General features: G+C 35.7%; 1 protein-coding gene across 1 annotated transcript in view; it reads left to right on the top strand.

The window, feature by feature from the left end:
- LOC114660898 (general transcription factor 3C polypeptide 1-like) overlaps positions 1-19,003 on the top strand; it is a 70,537-nt gene that overhangs the window by 34,180 nt on the left and 17,354 nt on the right. The window contains exons 22-30 of the mRNA XM_028813884.2: positions 3,829-3,910; positions 4,380-4,556; positions 4,981-5,141; positions 6,023-6,165; positions 6,656-6,737; positions 9,638-9,750; positions 11,351-11,413; positions 11,541-11,634; positions 17,296-17,468. Of these exons, the coding sequence (XP_028669717.2) occupies positions 3,829-3,910; positions 4,380-4,556; positions 4,981-5,141; positions 6,023-6,165; positions 6,656-6,737; positions 9,638-9,750; positions 11,351-11,413; positions 11,541-11,634; positions 17,296-17,468 (1,088 nt within the window). The remainder of the gene's footprint in view (positions 1-3,828; positions 3,911-4,379; positions 4,557-4,980; positions 5,142-6,022; positions 6,166-6,655; positions 6,738-9,637; positions 9,751-11,350; positions 11,414-11,540; positions 11,635-17,295; positions 17,469-19,003) is intronic.

The following is a 19,003-nucleotide window of genomic DNA, read 5'->3' on the forward strand; positions in this document are numbered from 1 at the left end:
GCCCTTTCTTCTCGTGTCTAGTTTGCTTTTCCCAGATTATTTAGGCTTCCTGTCACATCCTAATGGTGCTCATTATAGTGATTGACATTTGTAAAATGGCTTGAGCTGGTTCCCATCCAGGATGGTTCTTGCCTTGAAGCCTGTGCTTCTGGACTTGAATCTGGTCCATAGTACTCTGTGATAGACTATTCAAGTTCAGAAATTGATAAATGAATGCAAGACTCAACTTTCTCTTTTTTGCATCTTTTAATTGTTTTAGGTTAGGTGTGTACTTTTTGTTTGTTGCCATAATGAAGAGGGAGGATGTACCCATCATCTTGCATACTTATTGCAGTTTTCTTCAGTCATCTGGCTTAGAAAAGTGCTAGTAACGAGACTGTATGGTTGAGCCACACCAAACACTCACCACTACGACTCGGTCAAAAGTGGACACCTTCAGGCAGGAAGTGCCATTTACACTCCACCCTTTTTTTGCTGACCAATCCTAAAAATCACCTTCTAACCAATCGTGTGTGATGCGGGCACATTTACATATCATGTCTCATCCACCAGGTTGCCAGTGCTATGCCACTGAAGAAGCACTAAAACACCTTGTCTTGTTTTGTCTGCTGAACAAGAAAAGTAAACACCATTCTTTCTTTTTCTGTTCCCCTTTCCTTAAAAATGCAGATCCTAAAAAAAGCTTTTTTTTCTTTTTCTTTCTTTCTTTGGTAATGCCTGGGTAGACACATTACCATAAAGTCAGGAATACTAAAATAGTAGGCAGCAATGTGGTTTTCATTTAGGCAAGCAATAATTACTATAAGAAAGTAAACTGTGACACTGAGAAAGGCACAGGATCACAATTAAGATTATGACTGATACAGATAAAACATTCTAAATATTGAGTCTTGAAAATGTTATGAAAAAACCTGTAAAAATATTTAATTATAGTAGAGTTTGTTCTATTTTGATATTTTGTTTTCCCAAAAATCTTTTGATATGGTACACCTGGAGATATTAGACTTTACAATATTTGTGTTTAGCAGACAAGTCTAATTCATGTCTAAAGTTTGAAAATACATGAATGTGTATCATAGTTTTAAATAGTTACATTGGGCATGTTCAGAATTTTCAGTCTATTTCATTATTTAATACACTGCCACATAATGCTGAAAGAAAAAAGCTTACTTGTCCAGCATAAAGAACAGCCATTTCCATTAACACTGTGAGCTGCTTATTCTTGTCCTCCTCCTTGTCAGCCTCCTAATTTCTCCTTTCTAGTTTGCTGAGATATTGGTGTTTAAAGTCTCATTTATACTTAATCCCTGGTTGAAATTCATGTACAATGCGTATATAAGAGTTTCATGCTTTTCAAGTGAAATAACTATGTAATAAATATCGCATGCAATAATATTTATTTCTATAGCACATTTTCATACAATTGATGTAGCTCAAAGTGCTTTACAGGATGAAGAAAGAGAAAAAAGACAAATAAGAAAATAGAATTGGGGAACACTAATTAACATAGAATAAAAGTAAAGTCCGATGGCCAGGGGGGGACAGAAAAAACAAAAAAAAAAAAACTCCAGACGGCTGGAGAAAAAAATAAAATCTGCAGGTGTTCCAGGCCACGAGACCACCCAGCCCCCTCTAGGCATTCTACCTAACATTAATGACCTCACAATCAGTCCTCATGGTATTCAGGGTTCACATGGAAGAACTTGATGATGATGGTCATGTGGACTTCTGGCCTTTAATCCATCAATGTAAGGACATCACGGTGCTTTGATCGGGTGGTGGTGGTGCAGATTGCCATCAAAGAATACCGGTAGGGGTTCATATGGATTTTGGAGCCACCATGAATGATAATGAAATGCATATAGAGTATCAGGATTAAAATGAGGTTTTGAGAAAGCCATGTTAAAATAATGTGTTTTTAGCAGTTTTTTTAGTCTGGCGAATTTCTACCTGTAAACTGTTCCAGATTTTAGGTGCATAGCAGCAGAAGGCCGCCTCACAACATCTTTTAAGTTTAGCTCTTGGAATAATAAGCAGACACTCATTTGAAGATCTAAGGTTACGATTTGGAGTGTAAGGTGAAAGACATTCTGAAATATAGGATGGAGCGAGATTATTTAAGGCTTTGTAAACCATAAGCAGTATTTTAAAGTCAATTGTAAATGACACAGGTAACCAATGTAGTGACATCAGAACTGGAGAGATGTGCTCAGATTTTCTTTTCCTAGTTAAGATTCAAGCAGCTGCATTCTGCAATAGGTGCTATCAGTTGATGTAATAAATATCACATGTAATACAGGAACCTTTATCCAAGATAGTGTACCAAGAAAAAATATATACTGTACATCAAAAACAAAGTATCAAGTTAACAAGTAATTGAGATTCAAGTTTTGAGATAATAAATCTGTTACTGTGATTGTCCTCCAGTTTAGATCAAAACTAGCAGTCTAACAACAACAGCTGACCGGCTTGACATAGTAATAGTTCCAGGAAATTAAAGGTCTCTAGATTGTTTGTGAAGGTGTGATTTGTCCGATTTGTCTGAGACCTGAAGTGTTCATACAAATCTTTCAAGTGACTACATGCCAGTTACTGTGTGGGTGCTGTGCTTGGACAAACCAGTTTTTGCTACTCCCATGACCAACTATGAAACTGTGTGTTAAGAGTAAAATTGTGTTTGGCTCTTTTTATTACACTGATGTCATTTAACTGCTGAAAGTATACAATTTAGTAAGTCATTTATTAGGAAAACAACACTGATGGTCTTACTAGCGTCACGTACTTTACAGTGGAACACATTTGTAGCCTTTTCAGTTTTTAACCAAAAATTATGGTGGGATTTCTGTGCCCATTGACCTAAAAACTCAGTTTTGTAATCTTTTCAAAATCTTGCTCTTTTAGAGTTACATTCCATACAGTAACTGACAAATATTTCTATCAAGTATTTTACAAAAAAAAGTCTCTCTTTTTGATAACTGTTTAAATAATTTAAGCAGCAGTGCTATGAAATGAAGATAATACGCTAAACAAGCCTCATTTTACAGCTCCCATGCCTTCTTTTGTACTTTGCATCAAACAAAAACTAAAAGTTGCATGGAGTAAGTCCATTGTGCAGCAACCAACTCAGTAGTGATCATTATTATTAATTTCACATTGAGAAAATCGTTTTGCATATTACCTCATGAGAACTGGATTATCTGTGTTAACATTTCCTGAATGTTTTCGATTTTGGCAGTGGATTGTTAACAGCAATGAAAGTCTTATTTTGTTTCGTTTGGGAGCCTTCCAGTGAAAATGATCCTTCGCATCTGATGAGCATCTTTTTAGTCTTTGTGGTAGCGCTCATTCAGAGCAATTTGTCTTTGTTGGGGTCCTGGAATCTGCTGGAATTTCATTACTGCAGTTTCACTTCTTGATACAGCAGACTTATTTGTAGGACAAAGAGATTAAATTTGCAAGTAACTTGACTTAATGTGTAGTAGTAAGACAGTATGCGACTCTGGTAAATGCAGAGGTATAGTCAGGGACATGGTGAAGAAAGGTGAACTGGAATCTCCTACTCTGTTTTACTGAATGCTGGGCTCCCAGAGTTTGCAGGTTTGTTAATTGCAGGATACAGAAGCATTCTGTACTGAGCTCTTCTTGTTTTGTGTGTGTGTGTGTGTATGTGTGTGTGCGTGCAGGTATCTTCTTTTACTTTGTTCTTTGATTGGCTTTTTATTTTTTTCATTTTAGGATTTTGTAAAGTAATTTAGTTATTTGCAATATATCAATATTTATCAATATAAATATAATCATTCATCATTAAAATTATGTTTGGCTTTTCAGCCTGGTGCGACGTTAGAGGCTGGTCAAACGTTACGACTACAGACTTTCTTGACCAAGCATCCTTTACCTTTTACAAATGAAGGTATGTGTACAGTTTGTTCTACAATAATTATGCAACTGTTCGACTGACAACTGTCTCCCCACCATTTTGGAATGCAGGGTAGGTGTTGCCATCTATCGGCAACAAAAAGAATTTTAAGTGAAATCTCTATGTGCAGGGCAAGTGCTGTGAATTCTCTACGTAAGAAACCTAATAAGTTATAGCGTAATGAAAATTGCATAATTAGATCTGGACCACCCTATACTTTTATTGTGGATGGGCAGAAAGATGAATTTTCTAACAAGTGATTTGTAAGGATTATTAAGTGGTTCTTCTGTTAAAGGTCCTACCACATTTTTTGGTAGAATGTCTGCTTTGTGAAAAAATAATGCTCTTTCTCACTTTTATAATTGTAATATTATTAAGAAATATTTCACACTTCTTAGTCCTTTGTAATTCTCATTTATTAAATAAAAGGGACTTCAAAACATATTTTGTTTCCTCCAACCAGGTAGAAAATTAAGTCGTTTACTAGATTCATCAACCTTTGGAACCGTTGATGGGACTGACGTTCACATTCAAAAGAAGTCAATAGACACTCGCAATAAAGGAACTGCCAGCAACAAGAAACTGAAACGAAAGCGGTCTAAAAACAGTGTTGGGAAAAAAATGAAAAAAAATAAAAAAGGTGAGCCTCTCCACACTTTTATTATATTTTGATTTACAAAATTGTTTTCTTCTGGACTGAATCTGTGGCTGTTTTTAGTTTTCTGCAGTTTAGATTTAGAGCTTTGTGTCCAGAGTGGAGATTAAATGAGTAAAGAAATAATGAAATAACCATCTTGTTAATTTTATGAATGAGCATTTTCATGATACAACTGAAATGTTTTTCTATCATCACTCAATACTTTGCTAATGCCTTAGACAATTGACTTTTTGAAGCTCCTTTCTTTAATTAATTTTTGTGTTTTTTCAGAATTTTGGCTCTTGAAAGTTATCTTTTAATAGCTACATTACCACATTGTTGCATGTCGTGGCTTGACTCTTATATTTTTTTTTAATCTCTATATTTTCTGTAGAGCTGTGATTTATCTTTTCCATTCTTTTCATAGAAAGAAAACCTCAGAAGAAGATAGACAGGCCATCAGCCTTTCACGACGAAGCCGACAGGAGTGCTTTGCAGAGGATGACCCGACAGAGAGTAGCCTGGACTGCCCAAGAAGATGGTTTACTTATGCTATGTCGTATTGCAATACATATACTGAACAAAAAGGTAGTAGCTATTTGTAACCACTTTCACCTTTTTTGTACTTTTAAGTATACCATATGTGACATGTTTAAGATATCTATAACTTGTTTCCTGAAAGGAACACTGTTTCATTTTCATTTCACCCCAGCCCCCTTACACATAATGTAGAAAATTGTCAGAATTTTGGGGTAAATATTTTTGTCCTTTAAGTACTGGTTCAAGATTTTTTTTTCTAAAACATGCTAATATTGGATCTAGAAGTAGCTTGAGTACACAGGCAAGTTTTAAAACTTAATGTCTTATGCATGGTTAGTCAAGAGTCTGCAACTTCATTGAGTCCTAAAATCAGTTATTTTATCTGAGTCAAGGTAGGATTAGAGGACTGAGCTATCACATAGGAACCTGTGTGCTGCTTTTGAATTTCGCCAGACACTAACATCAAAATCTCATTACTGGCAGATTACATTTTATCAACTAATGCGTGGAGACATTTCTTTTGTATTTTTTCTATGAAATGAAATGAACGTTGTGGAAGCTATTATGTTTGTTTGCTTTACTCCGATCAAGTGCAATTAGAATTCAGTTCTCTGTGATATACAAGAATACGCAACTCATTATAGCTGCTTATGGCAGGTTAAAGCTTGGACAGAAAATGCATTAACAGCACTGAACTATACACTAGACTAATAATTCCATTAAGCGACTTTCACAAAAAATGTACCTGATGCCTGTAGATTTATACATACCATCTTGCGGTAACCATGTTTTTTATTTTGTTTAACTGGCTAACAGAAGGACCATACCTGAAGGTCATGTTGGTTAAATTTAGAGGGGATTGTGAGATCTGCTTTAATCCTGTTGTCATTGAGAAATTTAACTATATGTTCTGTTCTGTTTTTTGGTAGGTAAAGGGGCCTTTTGTTCCATGGCAAGCTGTTAGAGATGTAATCCATAGTAATCTGGAAGAATCCTTGGATAAAACATCTATGTCAGTTGGCCGTCGAGCTCGCCACATTATGAAAAATCCTCAGACTTTGCTCAACTTTAAGTGAGTGTCTACTACCTTAGATTTCTAAAGTTTCACAACTGCTACAAATAAAAGATGGGGGCGGTTTGTTTTCACTTATTTTTTAACTTTACTCTGAGGTACTGTATGAGTCACAGGGGAATGGACTTTGTAGTTTGTCACTTTGGAATAAAAAGGCAGGACAAAAGAAACAAAATTGAATGTTGACTTTAGCTATCTTGGAAAAAATGTAAAAAGTAAACACAAAAAAACAAAGTTTAGTTTTCTCTTTCTTTTTCAGCCCTTTCTACAATGTTGTTTGGACTGAGTGCAAAAAAGTCCTTTTGTATAGAATGAGCATTTGCTAAAGGTTTAATTAGACTCTGCTGCTATTTTCTATAACTTCTTACATATTCAAATCACAATAATAATATAATAATGATGATGCAGTGTTCTTATTCAATAATTATACTTAGTATTATTTTGGCTATACATAAAAATAATTAGTTTTTTTGTCTTTCTGCTCTTTTAGAATTTGTGTTGCAGAGGTCTACCAAGACAAAGATCTAACTGAGAAATTTCTGAAAAGGAAAAGTAACTACGAAAGTCCTGAGGTAATCAGAAAATATTTTACTATATAAATATTTGATTACCACTGGACAATCCCTCTGCATTAAACAGGAAAGGCAACTGCTCCTAGTTAAGGACACTGCAATTTGTTAAATATCTTGGAATAAAATGGATTAAGTAAATTTTAAGATGCCTCAAATGCAGAAACCCATTTTAAGATATTAAGAAAAGAATTTCAGGTATCTAAAAGTATTTTTCAGATGTCTCAAATGTGAGCCAATGAAAAGATAACTTGAGTGTATTTAAGGCTGAACACTGTTTTGACCAGCTAAAAAGTGTTGACCTTTGTGGTCAGTTAAGTTTCTTTGTGCATTTTGACACCTGCAGGTTATTGTTTAATTTAAGAGCCAATTACTCACCAAACCCTTTACTGTGGGTGATTAAATTCTTTATAGCCCTGCTTAAACGTTTGCCAGTATAACCGGTCTTTATTTGAGTTGGCTACATTTTGAGAATTGAAAACATGTCATATTCAGTAATTCTCTATGGCATTTCTTTTTCTCTGTGCATGGAGTTAAAATATACTTCACCGTGAATTAGTTATATTTAACTTTTGTACTTATTAGACTATTTGTGGTATGTGCTACATTTATTTATTTATTTTACTTTCCCTGAGGTGATGAATACTAAATTGGGAAATAAATTCTGCATTTATCTGAAAACTTTTAAACCACAGTGGAAAAGGATTTTTTGTAAATTGGGGATGTCAATTCATGACACTTTTTTGATCCTTTATAAATTTCCTTCAAGGGATTGATAATAAATTGAGTGCTGGTATCTGTTAGCATTTTGATGGTGTAGATCTTCTGCTTTTTTGTCTATCCAAGATGATTCTCTTTTGTTTCACCCTTTATGCCCAAATATTCAGAACACATCTCTTTTTGAATATATACTTATTTATTATGAGGCTAGTGAGTGGTGGCATGTTGTATGTTGATTCAGCTTGCAAGTTAGAATTCCATTGTACTTATGACAGTGCTACTATCAGTGCATTGTAGAAATCAAATAATTAAGCAGGACTACAGTTTGAGAAGTTAGAAACAGTTTTAGATTGTAGCGAAACCCAACAAATACAGGTGCTGGTCATAAAATTAGAATATCATGACAAAGTTGATTTATTTCAGTAATTCCATTCAAAAAGTGAAACTTGTATATTAGATTCATTCATTACACACAGACTGATGTATTTCAAATGGTTATTTCTTTTAATGTTGATGATTATAACTGACAACTAATGAAAGTCCCAAATTTAGTATCTCGGAAAATTAGAATATCAGTTAAGACCAATGCAGAAAAAGGACTTTTAGAAATGTTGGCCAACTGAAAGGTATGAACATGAAAAGTATGAGCATGTACAGCACTCAATATTTAGTTGGGGCTCCTTTGGCCTGGATTACTGCAGCAATGCGGCGTGGCATGGAGTCGGTCAGTCTGTGGCACTGCTCAGGTGTTATGAGAGCCCATGTTGCTCTGAAGTGGCCTTCAGCTCTTCTGAATTGTTGGGTCTGGCATATTGCATCTTCCTCTTCACAATACCTCATAGATTTTCTATGGGGTTAAGGTCAGGTGAGTTTGCTGGCCAATCAAGAACAGGGATACCATGGTCCTTAAACCAGGTACTGGTAGCTTTGGCACTGTGTGCAGGTGCCAGGTCCTGTTGGAAAATGAAATCTGCATCTCCATAAAGTTCGTCAGCAGCAGGAAGCATGAAGTGCTCTAAAACTTCCTGGTAGACGGCTGCGTTGACCTTGGACCTCAGAAAACACAATGGACCAACACCAGCAGATGACATGGCACCCCAAACCATCACTGACTGTGGAAACTTTAAACTGGACCTCACACAACATGGATTCTGTGCCTCTCCTCTCTTCCTCCAGACTCTGGGACCTTGATTTCCAAAGGAAATACTAAATTTACTTTCATCAGAGAACATAACTTTCGACCACTCAGCAGCAGTCCAAAGGTGAGACACTTCTGACGCTGTCTCTTGTTCAAGAGTGGCTTGACATAAGGAATGCGACAACTGAAACCCATGTCTTGCATACGTCTGTGCGTGGTGGTTCTTGAAGCACTGACTCCAGCTGCAGTCCACTCTTTGTGAATCTCCCCCACATTTTTGAATGGGTTTTGTTTCACAATCCTCTCCAGGGTGCGGTTATCCCTATTGCTTGTACACTTTTTTCTACCACATCTTGTCCTTCCCTTCGCCTCTCTGTTAATGTGCTTGGACACAGAGCTCTGTGAACAGCCAGCCTCTTTAGCAATGACCTTTTGTGTCTTGCCCTCCTTGTGCAAGGTGTCAATGGTCGTCTTTTGGACAACTGTCAAGTCAGCATTCTTCCCCATGATTGTGTAGCCTACAGCACTAGACTGAGAGACCATTTAAAGGCTTTTGCAGGTGTTTTGAGTTAATTAGCTGATTAGAGTGTGGCACCAGGTGTCTTCAATATTGAACCTTTTCACAATATTCTAATTTTCCGAGATACTGAATTTGGGACTTTCATTAGTTGTCAGTTATAATCATCAAAATTAAAAGAAATAAACATCTGAAATACATCAGTCTGTGTGTAATGAATGAATCTAATATACAAGTTTCACTTTTTGAATGGAACTACTGAAATAAATCAACTTTGTCATGATATTCTAATTTTATGACCAGCACCTGTATATTGTAATTCTCTTTTATTAAGGGCTGAATTTCCTTGACCTTACTTAAAAATTAAATGATACTAGGTCACATCACTAGGGAAGATAAACGTTATGGATTTAGTAGGATGACCTCACTGTCATGGATATATTTAAACATCTGAATATCATTTCACTGCCCTAATTTTTTTGGAATGTTGAACAACAGACTTTTTTCTTTATATTAATAATCAATTAGGTGTGTGCTGCAGAGTTTCAAGAGTTTGTTGAAGAACTAAGGAAGAAATTTAGCACCACAGATGGAGGTTTTCATCTGGAGATTCCAGACACAAAAGAAGAGCTTTTCAGGCAGTAAGATGTTAACATATCAACTAAATTGAGTGATTGTGATTGATTAGAGCATATCTTTATAACAGTATGCATATTTTTTGATCTATAATCCTGGACTGTGACAGCTTAAAACATTTGATTCAGTGATTATTTACAGTAATTTACTTAAGTGTTGCTATTTGATTTGTGTTGATGAGTACTTCAGAAAATTGTTACGTCCTTTTAATGTAACTGAGTAGATGATTTACCCCTAGAGATTAACATGTGCATTGTTGACTGTACATTAAACACTTTCGGGAGTGCCAGTTATTTCACTTTTTATTAGTGTAGAATCCAAATCACAGCTTACTTGAGCCTGTGTCCACATATAACTGCACTACAGCCACACCACTGAAACTTGTGACTCTGTGATGGTATGGTTCAGACTCGCTCCTACCGCTGAATGATTCATTAAGCCACTAACGATTTGTAGAGTTCACTTTTTATTATAGGGTTAAATAAGTTTAAAGGACCTTTTCACATGTAAACGACTGTACTTAGTGACTCTTTAGAATAACATTATACCTGAGACCAATTAATTTTTTCTATACACTCATTTGTATTTGTGTGTATGTGTATGCATCTGTATATGTGTGTGTGTGTGTGTGTATATACAAGGGACGTTCAAAAAGTTTCCACAGTTTTATATTTTCGTTGGAAACGGTGAAGGCGGGAGGAGTAGTAGTAATTGGGCATTAAAAAGTTGGTACAACGTTGGGAAAATTGCATCACAAACGAAGGAGACTATATAGAAAAGTGATGTCATTTGTTTTTGAAATTCTTAAAAAAAAAACTGCAGAAAAGTTTTGAACGTCCCTTGTGTGGATATATTTGTAATGTATACTGTATGTATGTGTGTATATATATATATATATATATATATATATATATATATATATATATATATATATATATATATATCCTCTTTAATAAAATCCCTGTGTGCATCCAGGTGTCCGTGTGTGTCTGGTGAAGTGCGCATGCACGGGGCATGGTGTGATGCGCGATATTACTGTCAGAGAAAGTTACAGGCGTTTTACGGAAATACAAACCAGTATTACTGCGAGAGGAAATTAAAGGTACACAATACAGTGATGCATATTACAGCCACATACAAGCCAGTATTACTGTCGGAGGAGATTAAAGGCATATTACCGACGTGCACACCTGTATTACCGCCAGAGAAAATTAAAGGTATATTATGGACGTTCAGGGCATCGGACGTACAAGACAGTATTACTGTCACAGAAAATTAAAGACACACAATACACGGCGGCTGCCGACGAAGAACGGTCAGCTCAGCAAGTAAACATCAACAAAAGAAAGGCTGAAAGACAAAGAAAAATACGACCAACAAACAGAATGAGGTCAAGGTCCCTTGCCATTTAATACAGACTGTTCCTACTAATGTTTATGCACTACTGTTCTAGCGCCCGTTATTGTAACAGGCTAAATGACTAGTATAATATAAACAAATAACTATGTTTAGATATGTATCTGTGTTTGTGTGTATACTGTAAATAATACATTTTCTTTTAATATTTTAAGACAGTAGTTACCATAGATACCTTATTCTTTTCAGATTCAGGTTGTGTTCTATTGGAGGTGACAAGATCAAGGAAACAAAGCCAGATGTTCTTACAAGGTATCAAAAGAAAAGTAATCTATTACGTTTTTGACAATATCAAAACTGAAACATCTGTTTGCAAGTTTAAGGTTGATAATTTGTGTCCAAGCTGTTTGTCTTGTTCATTTAATGTGTTTTTTTGCAGTTTTGATGATATCTATTCAGCAGTTCTAAATAATCTCATCCAGAGCACATTAGCAATGTCAGATACTCAGATGAAAATATGTCAGTCCTTTCAGGTAAGGCAAAATAGCTGCTTGATGTTTTAACTTGTTGCTGTTGTGAAAATGTTTTGATTTCATGTATGCATTCAGTTTAAAATATAGGTAAAGTCACTTTTGTAGTAAGTACTCAAAAGTCCCAAAGACAACAATCTTGTATAAAAAATAAAATAAAAATAAAACAAAACCTTCCAGTAATTGCCTGTACCCTATGAAGACCTGAACCACAGAAGACAATGCAAACTGTACATTTCCCTGCAACTATCCACATTTATAGCTTAGTAATGTTTAGTGTGCATACTGTGTTCATTGTCACTCTTCTGAAATTGTTATATTACTATCAACCTCCTTATTCCTGAATAGAAAATTTTAATTGGATAGTAAAATATATATATATATATGATGTAAAAGAATACATATCCTTAGATGTGTCAACTTACAATTTCAAAAAACGAAATTAATTAAATGTAAGTTGACCCATCTGTTCAGTCTGCTGTATAGCGAGAAGCCTCTGAGAGCAAAAAAAACTGGAAAATTGTTTAAAAAAAATAGTTCAACATATGTTGGCTTGCATGTTTTTTTTTTTTTTAAGGAATTTCACCATATGCAAAGTACAAGTAAGTACACTTACACACTCGTTTCTCCTTATATTAAATTCTCATACTATATATAACTAAAAACAATGAGAGTCTTCTTCAAAACAATAGTTCTCATTTGTGCAGAGACTTGGGCCTCTGCCACAATGTCCATCATACAAATCACATGCACCTTAAAAAGAAAAGGATTCCGTGTGTGCCTCACGTTTTGCTGCTCAATTGCATTTAGTATTCTTTTGTTTAAACTGTTCTTTGACTATAATTCTGAGGTGGTGTTTTCTGCTGTTGTGTCTGGATTTGGACACAAAGATCACATTATTGTTATTAACACGTTTCACTTGTAGACACTGTCTCATGCTCACAAACTATTAGCTGATTCTCTTCCCCAAACAATGTCCTGCTACATATTATGGGGCTGTGAGGATGAATACCCTGATAAACAGTAACCAGCTTTATTAAAAAAAATGTCCCTATGGTTGCTGCCATTTTTGTTCACTGCACAGACTAAAGGCAGAAAAAAGAAACCCTTTTCCACCTGCATACAGTTAGGTCCATAAATATTTGGACAGAGACAACTTTTATCTAATTTTGGTTCTGTACATTACCACAATGGATTTTAAATGAAACAACTCAGATGCAGTTGAAGTGCAGACTTTCAGCTTTAATTCAGTGGGGTGAACAAAACGATTGCATAAAAATGTGAGGCAACTAAGCATTTTTTTAACACAATCCCTTCATTTCAGAGGCTCAAAAGTAATTGGACAATTGACTCAAAGGCTATTTCATGGGCAGGTGTGGCAAGTCTGTCACTATGTCATTATCAATTAAGCAGATAAAAGGCCTGGAGTTGATTTGAGGTGTGGTGCTTGCATGTGGAAGATTTGGCTGTGAACAGACAACATGGGGTCAAAGGAGCTCTCCATGCAGGTGAAAGAAGCCATCCTTAAGCTGCAAAAACAGAAAAACCCATCCGAGAAATTGCTACAATATTTTTTATTACGAGCGGCAAAATCTACAGTTTGGTACATCCTGAGAAAGAAAGCAAGCACTGGTGAACTCAGCAAGGCAAAAAGACCTGGACGTCCATGAAAGACAACAGTGGTGGATGATCGCAGAATCATTTCCATGGTGAAGAGAAACCCCTTCACAACAGCCAACCAAGTGAACAACACTCTCCAGGGGGTAGGCGTATCGATATCCAAGTCTACCATAAAGAGAAGACTGCATGAAAGTAAATACAGAGGGTGCACTGCAAGGTGTAAGCCACTCGTAACCCTCAAGAATAGAAAGGCTAGATTAGACTTTGCTAAAGAACATCTAAAAAAGCCAGCACAGTTCTGGAAAAACATTCCTTGGACAGATGAAACCATGATCAACTTCTACCAGAATGATGGCAAGAAAAAATTATGGAGAAGGCGTGGAACAGCTCATTATCCAAAGCATACCACAACATCTGTAAAACACGGTGGAGGCAGTGTGATGGCTTGGGCGTACATGGCTGCCAGTGGCACTGGGACACTAGTGTTTATTGATGATGTGACACAGGACAGAAGCAGCCGAATGAATTCTGAGGTGTTCAGAGACATACTGTCTGCTCAAATCCAGCTAAATGCAGTCAAATTGATTGGGCGGCGTTTCATGATACAGATGGACAATGACCCAAAACATACAGCCAAAGCAACCCAGGAGTTTATTAAAGCAAAGAAGTGGAAAATTCTTGAATGGCCAAGTCAGTCACCTGATCTTAACCCAATTGAGCATGCATTTCACTTGTTGAAGACTAAACTTCAGACAGAAAGGCCCACAAACAAACAGCAACTGAAAGCCGCTGCAGTAAAGGCCTGGCAGAGCATTAAAAAGGAGGAAACCCAACATCTGGTGATGTCCATGAGTTCAAGACTTCAGGCTGTCATTGCCAGCAAAGGGTTTTCAACCAAGTATTAGAAATGAACATTTTATTTCCAGGTCTTTAATTTGTCCAATTACTTTTGAGCCCCTGAAATGAAGGGATTGTGTTAAAAAAATGCTTTAGTTGCCTCACATTTTTATGCAATCGTTTTGTTCACCCCACTGAATTAAAGCTGAAAGTCTGTACTTCAACTGCATCTGAGTTATTTCATTTAAAATTCATTGTGGTAATGTACAGAACCAAAATGAGAAAAAAGTTGTCTCTGTCCAAATATTTATGGACCTAACTGTAAATGAAGAAATTTACAGTTTTCCTATCACTCTTTGTAAACCACACATTTGTAAGATGAAAACTACAGGAATTAAACTTATTTTAAAATGGCAACATTTGTGTATATTGCTTTGTTGTTACATTACTGTAATATATAAAAATAATATTTATCCAAATCCAATGCAACATATAAAATCCAGAGTTGACTTCCTTCTGAACAGAAGCATCTGCAGTTCATTTTCAGCATATCCACACCATCTGTTTGGGTCTTACTGGTGTGTCCAGCAGGCCCTCCATCTGGCTAAACCCGCTCACTACCGAGTAGTGTTCATTTGAAGACTTGGCACCTCTCCTTATCTGAAGTCTTTTGTTTCAGATTTGGACTCGTCTCCTATTGCCTGCAATTATAAGTAATTGGTTGAAGATTTTTATTTTTATTAAACTAGGGGGCTCCACCCCCTGCTCGCTTCGCTCGCCCACCCCTGGGTTTGGTTAACTAGATATACAATTTTAAGAGATTGTTATTTTCATGGGAATTGTTACATTTGCATTTTTTTCACTTAAAAACTTTAGTTAAAACAATATTTGGAGTTAACTTCAAGATTGCATTGAATTTTGATTCCGTGTTGACCTTGCATCGTGACAACACAACGTATAACTGCCTGTGAGTGAATATCATTTCCTTCTGTCTAATAAATAAGTTTTTCAAATATTTGTCCATGCTCTTTCTTCTTCCCTTAGTCGTTGACATGTCATCTAGAAGGTATAAAATTTATAAGAGCTGAGAGCACAGGAAGTGTGTCTGACAAAAGCATTTACATGACTGAAGTTAGATCCGATAGGTTTGAAGTGCCTTGAGCATGGGAAAGGCGCTATATAAATAAAATGTATTATTATTATTAGATAACTGCGGTCTTGTTTGAAAATGGTTGTAAGTAGAATAGAATAGAATTCTTTATTGTTATTATGCATACACATAACAAAATTTTTATTGGTAGGACTCTGCTTCAAGGCAGAATACTTAAAAGCCACCGAGCCGCTGCGTGTGTTTGCGCTGCCATCGCTGCCACTGACGATATATGAAAGATTGAAAGAATCTTATGTTTAAAAGTCTCAGTCTCACAGGACTTCATACCGTGCCATTGATTTTGGAATCTTTTAATTCTCACTGGCAACAAGAATTACACAATCTACAAGTCTCCGACTTAAAGTATAAATCCGAACAATATATTCGATCTCTTTTCGCTGTTCAATTATTTCACCGAGTAACAATTTCCTTTTATTTGTGCTAATCCAATCTTTACTATCCTTTTCTTTGAGACTTTCGAATTTTTGTACTTCCATTATCTCTAACTTGCTCTGCATGTGTACCACGCCAACATTTTTTAATTGTTTACGATGTTCTACTTTGTCATCTACTCTTTGTCCTTTATTTCCGGCCCTGGGCATGGACTTGTCTCGCAGGACGTATAAGTGTCTCTCCAAGAAAATCGCGTCTCGTCTCCTTCCAAGATTTTTTTTTATAATAGAGAAATATCCTTCTCATAATACTGCACCTAATTCTTTTTGGAAGATGACTGCACAGTTACAAAAAAAAAAACAAAAACTCGAAATATTAAACTTTTCCAACTTGTTTATTTAATGTTTTGGAGTGATTAGTTTGCAATTAAGTACATAGATAAAATGTTCTATGCATGATAGATGCCAGTCTTTGCTCAGTAAATGGCCCAGTGTGGAAACCATTGTAGTTAGAATAGAAATTAACTGTTAAAGGTTTTCATTTGTTTTATATTTTTCTTCAGTGTAATACATAATAATATGATGGACAATTCTGTAGTAATAAGAAGGTCTGAGCTGACATTTTATGAGTCCATTAATAGCAAAATACTTCTTTTAGTGTTTAAAGCACTTTGGCCGTGTGCTTATTTGTATACTTTAGATCAGTTGAGTCAGTATGTACTGTTGTCTTAACTGATTGGCCCAAGGTAAACATTTTAATGTTTTTGTTTACCACCCAATCCTTGTAAAAATACTGTTTATGTTTTAACTTCTACCTTTATGTCTTAATGGCAAGCTGATGAAATTAAGTGGTGATCTGAAATTGGGATATGGGTCAGGCAATTGAGGGAGCAGGAAAAAGGCACAGGGTGAGCGTTGGTGAACAAGAGTGGGTATTGTTTCACATAGAATATCTGATGAATTCTGGGAAATATAAAAATCCTGTTAAAACTTGGAAAACCCCTACTGAATTCAGAAGGTGCACAGAATATTTGATACTTTTCTATACATATTAAAATGACGTTCTCATGGGACTAGAATAGAATGATAAGATTTGTAAAACCTCCATATAAGAGAGAATTAATTTTGCCTCAAAGCACGTGGCATCTATGCTCCGCTTTTTTTTTTTTTTGGCCAGATTTAATTGAAAGCTGTCATATTAGCCCATCGGACCCCAAATGATCAGATAATTCAGTGTTTTACTCCAGCGTCCCAGATTAAATGCTTTTACTCTTTAAGGTAATTGACTGCACAATATACATTGATTGATCGATTTTGTATTATTTGCCCTGTGAGTCTGTATCTTTGATTTGTTGTGTTGCTGCTGCTGTATGTATCTAAATTTCCCTTTGGGATTAATAAAGTTTATCTAATACTCTTGAATCTTCTCACAGCATGATTATACATTTTATACACATTCATGTTTTCTGAAAAAAAGGGCACTTTTTGTTGCTAAGTGTCTTTATTTGGGCAAAAAACTGCAAATTTAGCAATAACCTGTGATCTAAGAGCTTATATTAATAAAAATTGAATCCATGTAAAATGAAAGGGTTAAAAATATATAGAGTTACAGAAACAAACATTACACATTAAGATTTCTTTTTTTTTTTTTTTTGATTACTGCAGACATTTTATTTGTATCGAAAATACAAGGAAGACCTTCTGTATCAGGTTTTTAAAGAGTGCCAAAAAAAAGGACTGGTAAATCGGCGTCGGGTGAATCAGATTTTGGGACCTAAGAAGAGTCGTGCTTTGCCTTTTGCAGCAATGTCTTATCAGCTCTCACAATCATATTACAGGTAGGAGTCAAAAGAAGAATGAACTGCTGTACAGTTTTATTTTTTGTAGTGACAATTAACATGGTGTTGGGTGTAGTGTAACAGAAATGATTGACTACTTGGAGTTCAGGTTGTGTGTTTAGTTTTATGTAGTATAATGCACCACACGTTGTGTAATTCTTACATATACAGTGCATTTGTCAGGTAAAGTATTTGCTTTTGAACTACAGTTTCATAGAATTTGTTGCAAAATAACCTAAGAAATAAAAGTTTTATTAAAGTAACAGGCATCCATGGTGAGCAACACTGAGCAACAAACACCAAAACATCACATCGCTAACGGCACGTAATCTATATGTTAAATCATCCAGACATATGCTTACAATGTCCAAAACATGCATCTTTAGTAAAATACTGTTAAATAAACCACTTTCTAATTATTGTCTGCCATCACTACAACTAAATGTGATTAGCGATTGTGTAATTTACAGCTTGTTTTGATTGGACCTTTACCTTGCTACTTCATAAGTTAGATGTGCAGCCATTTAATTTCCCTGTGAACTGCAAAACATTTCCCAGAATTCCCTCTCTTTTCCCTGTAATAATTAATTCTGATTTGAACTATTACCAATCCTTTTTGATATTCATTATGGAATATACACTACTTTTGCATGTTTTTAGTTTTAAAATAAACAGATTAGCAATACATGATGATATTTAGGCATGCAAAACAAATGGTCACACCGAAGAACCATTTTCTTTTGTTGTCAGTGCATTAACACTTTCTCATGGGACTAGAAAGTTAATAAAGTATTCTATCTAGCTATCTAGTTATCTATCTAGCTAGCTAGCAGTTATTCTGACCAGTGGTAGATGATATTGTGTAAAGCTGTTATAGCTGAGCAGTGTGTCTTAATCTGGGGGTTTTCATGGAAAAGTAAATTCTAAAATGGCAGAGACATGATATAAAATACTCCCACATTGCTCTTAAAATCCTTCTGTACTCGGGTGTCTTTGTTTTGAAATGCAAGTGACAAAGGCATTGGTAGCTTGAATTAAAATGGGATTTTTTATTTTGCCCCTATCTTCTATTTAGTGTCTTCATCCAGTGCTGATCATCTAGAATTGCTGGAGTGTCTTTTGCAAAGAAAAAAGCTTACACAATAAAAGTATACATAATCTGTAATGTGGTTGCCAATATCATTTTTTTAAAAGGAGTATAAAGCAATTAGTGACAGACACAAAGGTACACCCACACTGAATTTAACATCTCCAAAGTGGACCTTCTAAACTGAATACAAAATCTTCTAGCCCACCCATCCAACATCTCCTTGTGAGAAAAGTTCTTGGGAGGATGTAACAAGGACGACATGCACAACAGGTAGTGTCATTGTTGAAGGACAGATGTTTTTGCCATCTAGGTTCTCTGCAGTTTTTCCCAGCTTCCTATTATAGGTCTTTACTTTAGAGAAATTGCGAAAAAAAAGAGCCAAGCTGTCCGTGAGGTCCCTACACCATCCAAAGGAGCTTAGAAGCTGGCTGTAGCAGACCAAAAG

This window comes from Erpetoichthys calabaricus, chromosome 11 (assembly GCF_900747795.2).
Source record: "Erpetoichthys calabaricus chromosome 11, fErpCal1.3, whole genome shotgun sequence".
NCBI classification, from domain to species: Eukaryota; Metazoa; Chordata; class Cladistia; order Polypteriformes; family Polypteridae; genus Erpetoichthys; species Erpetoichthys calabaricus.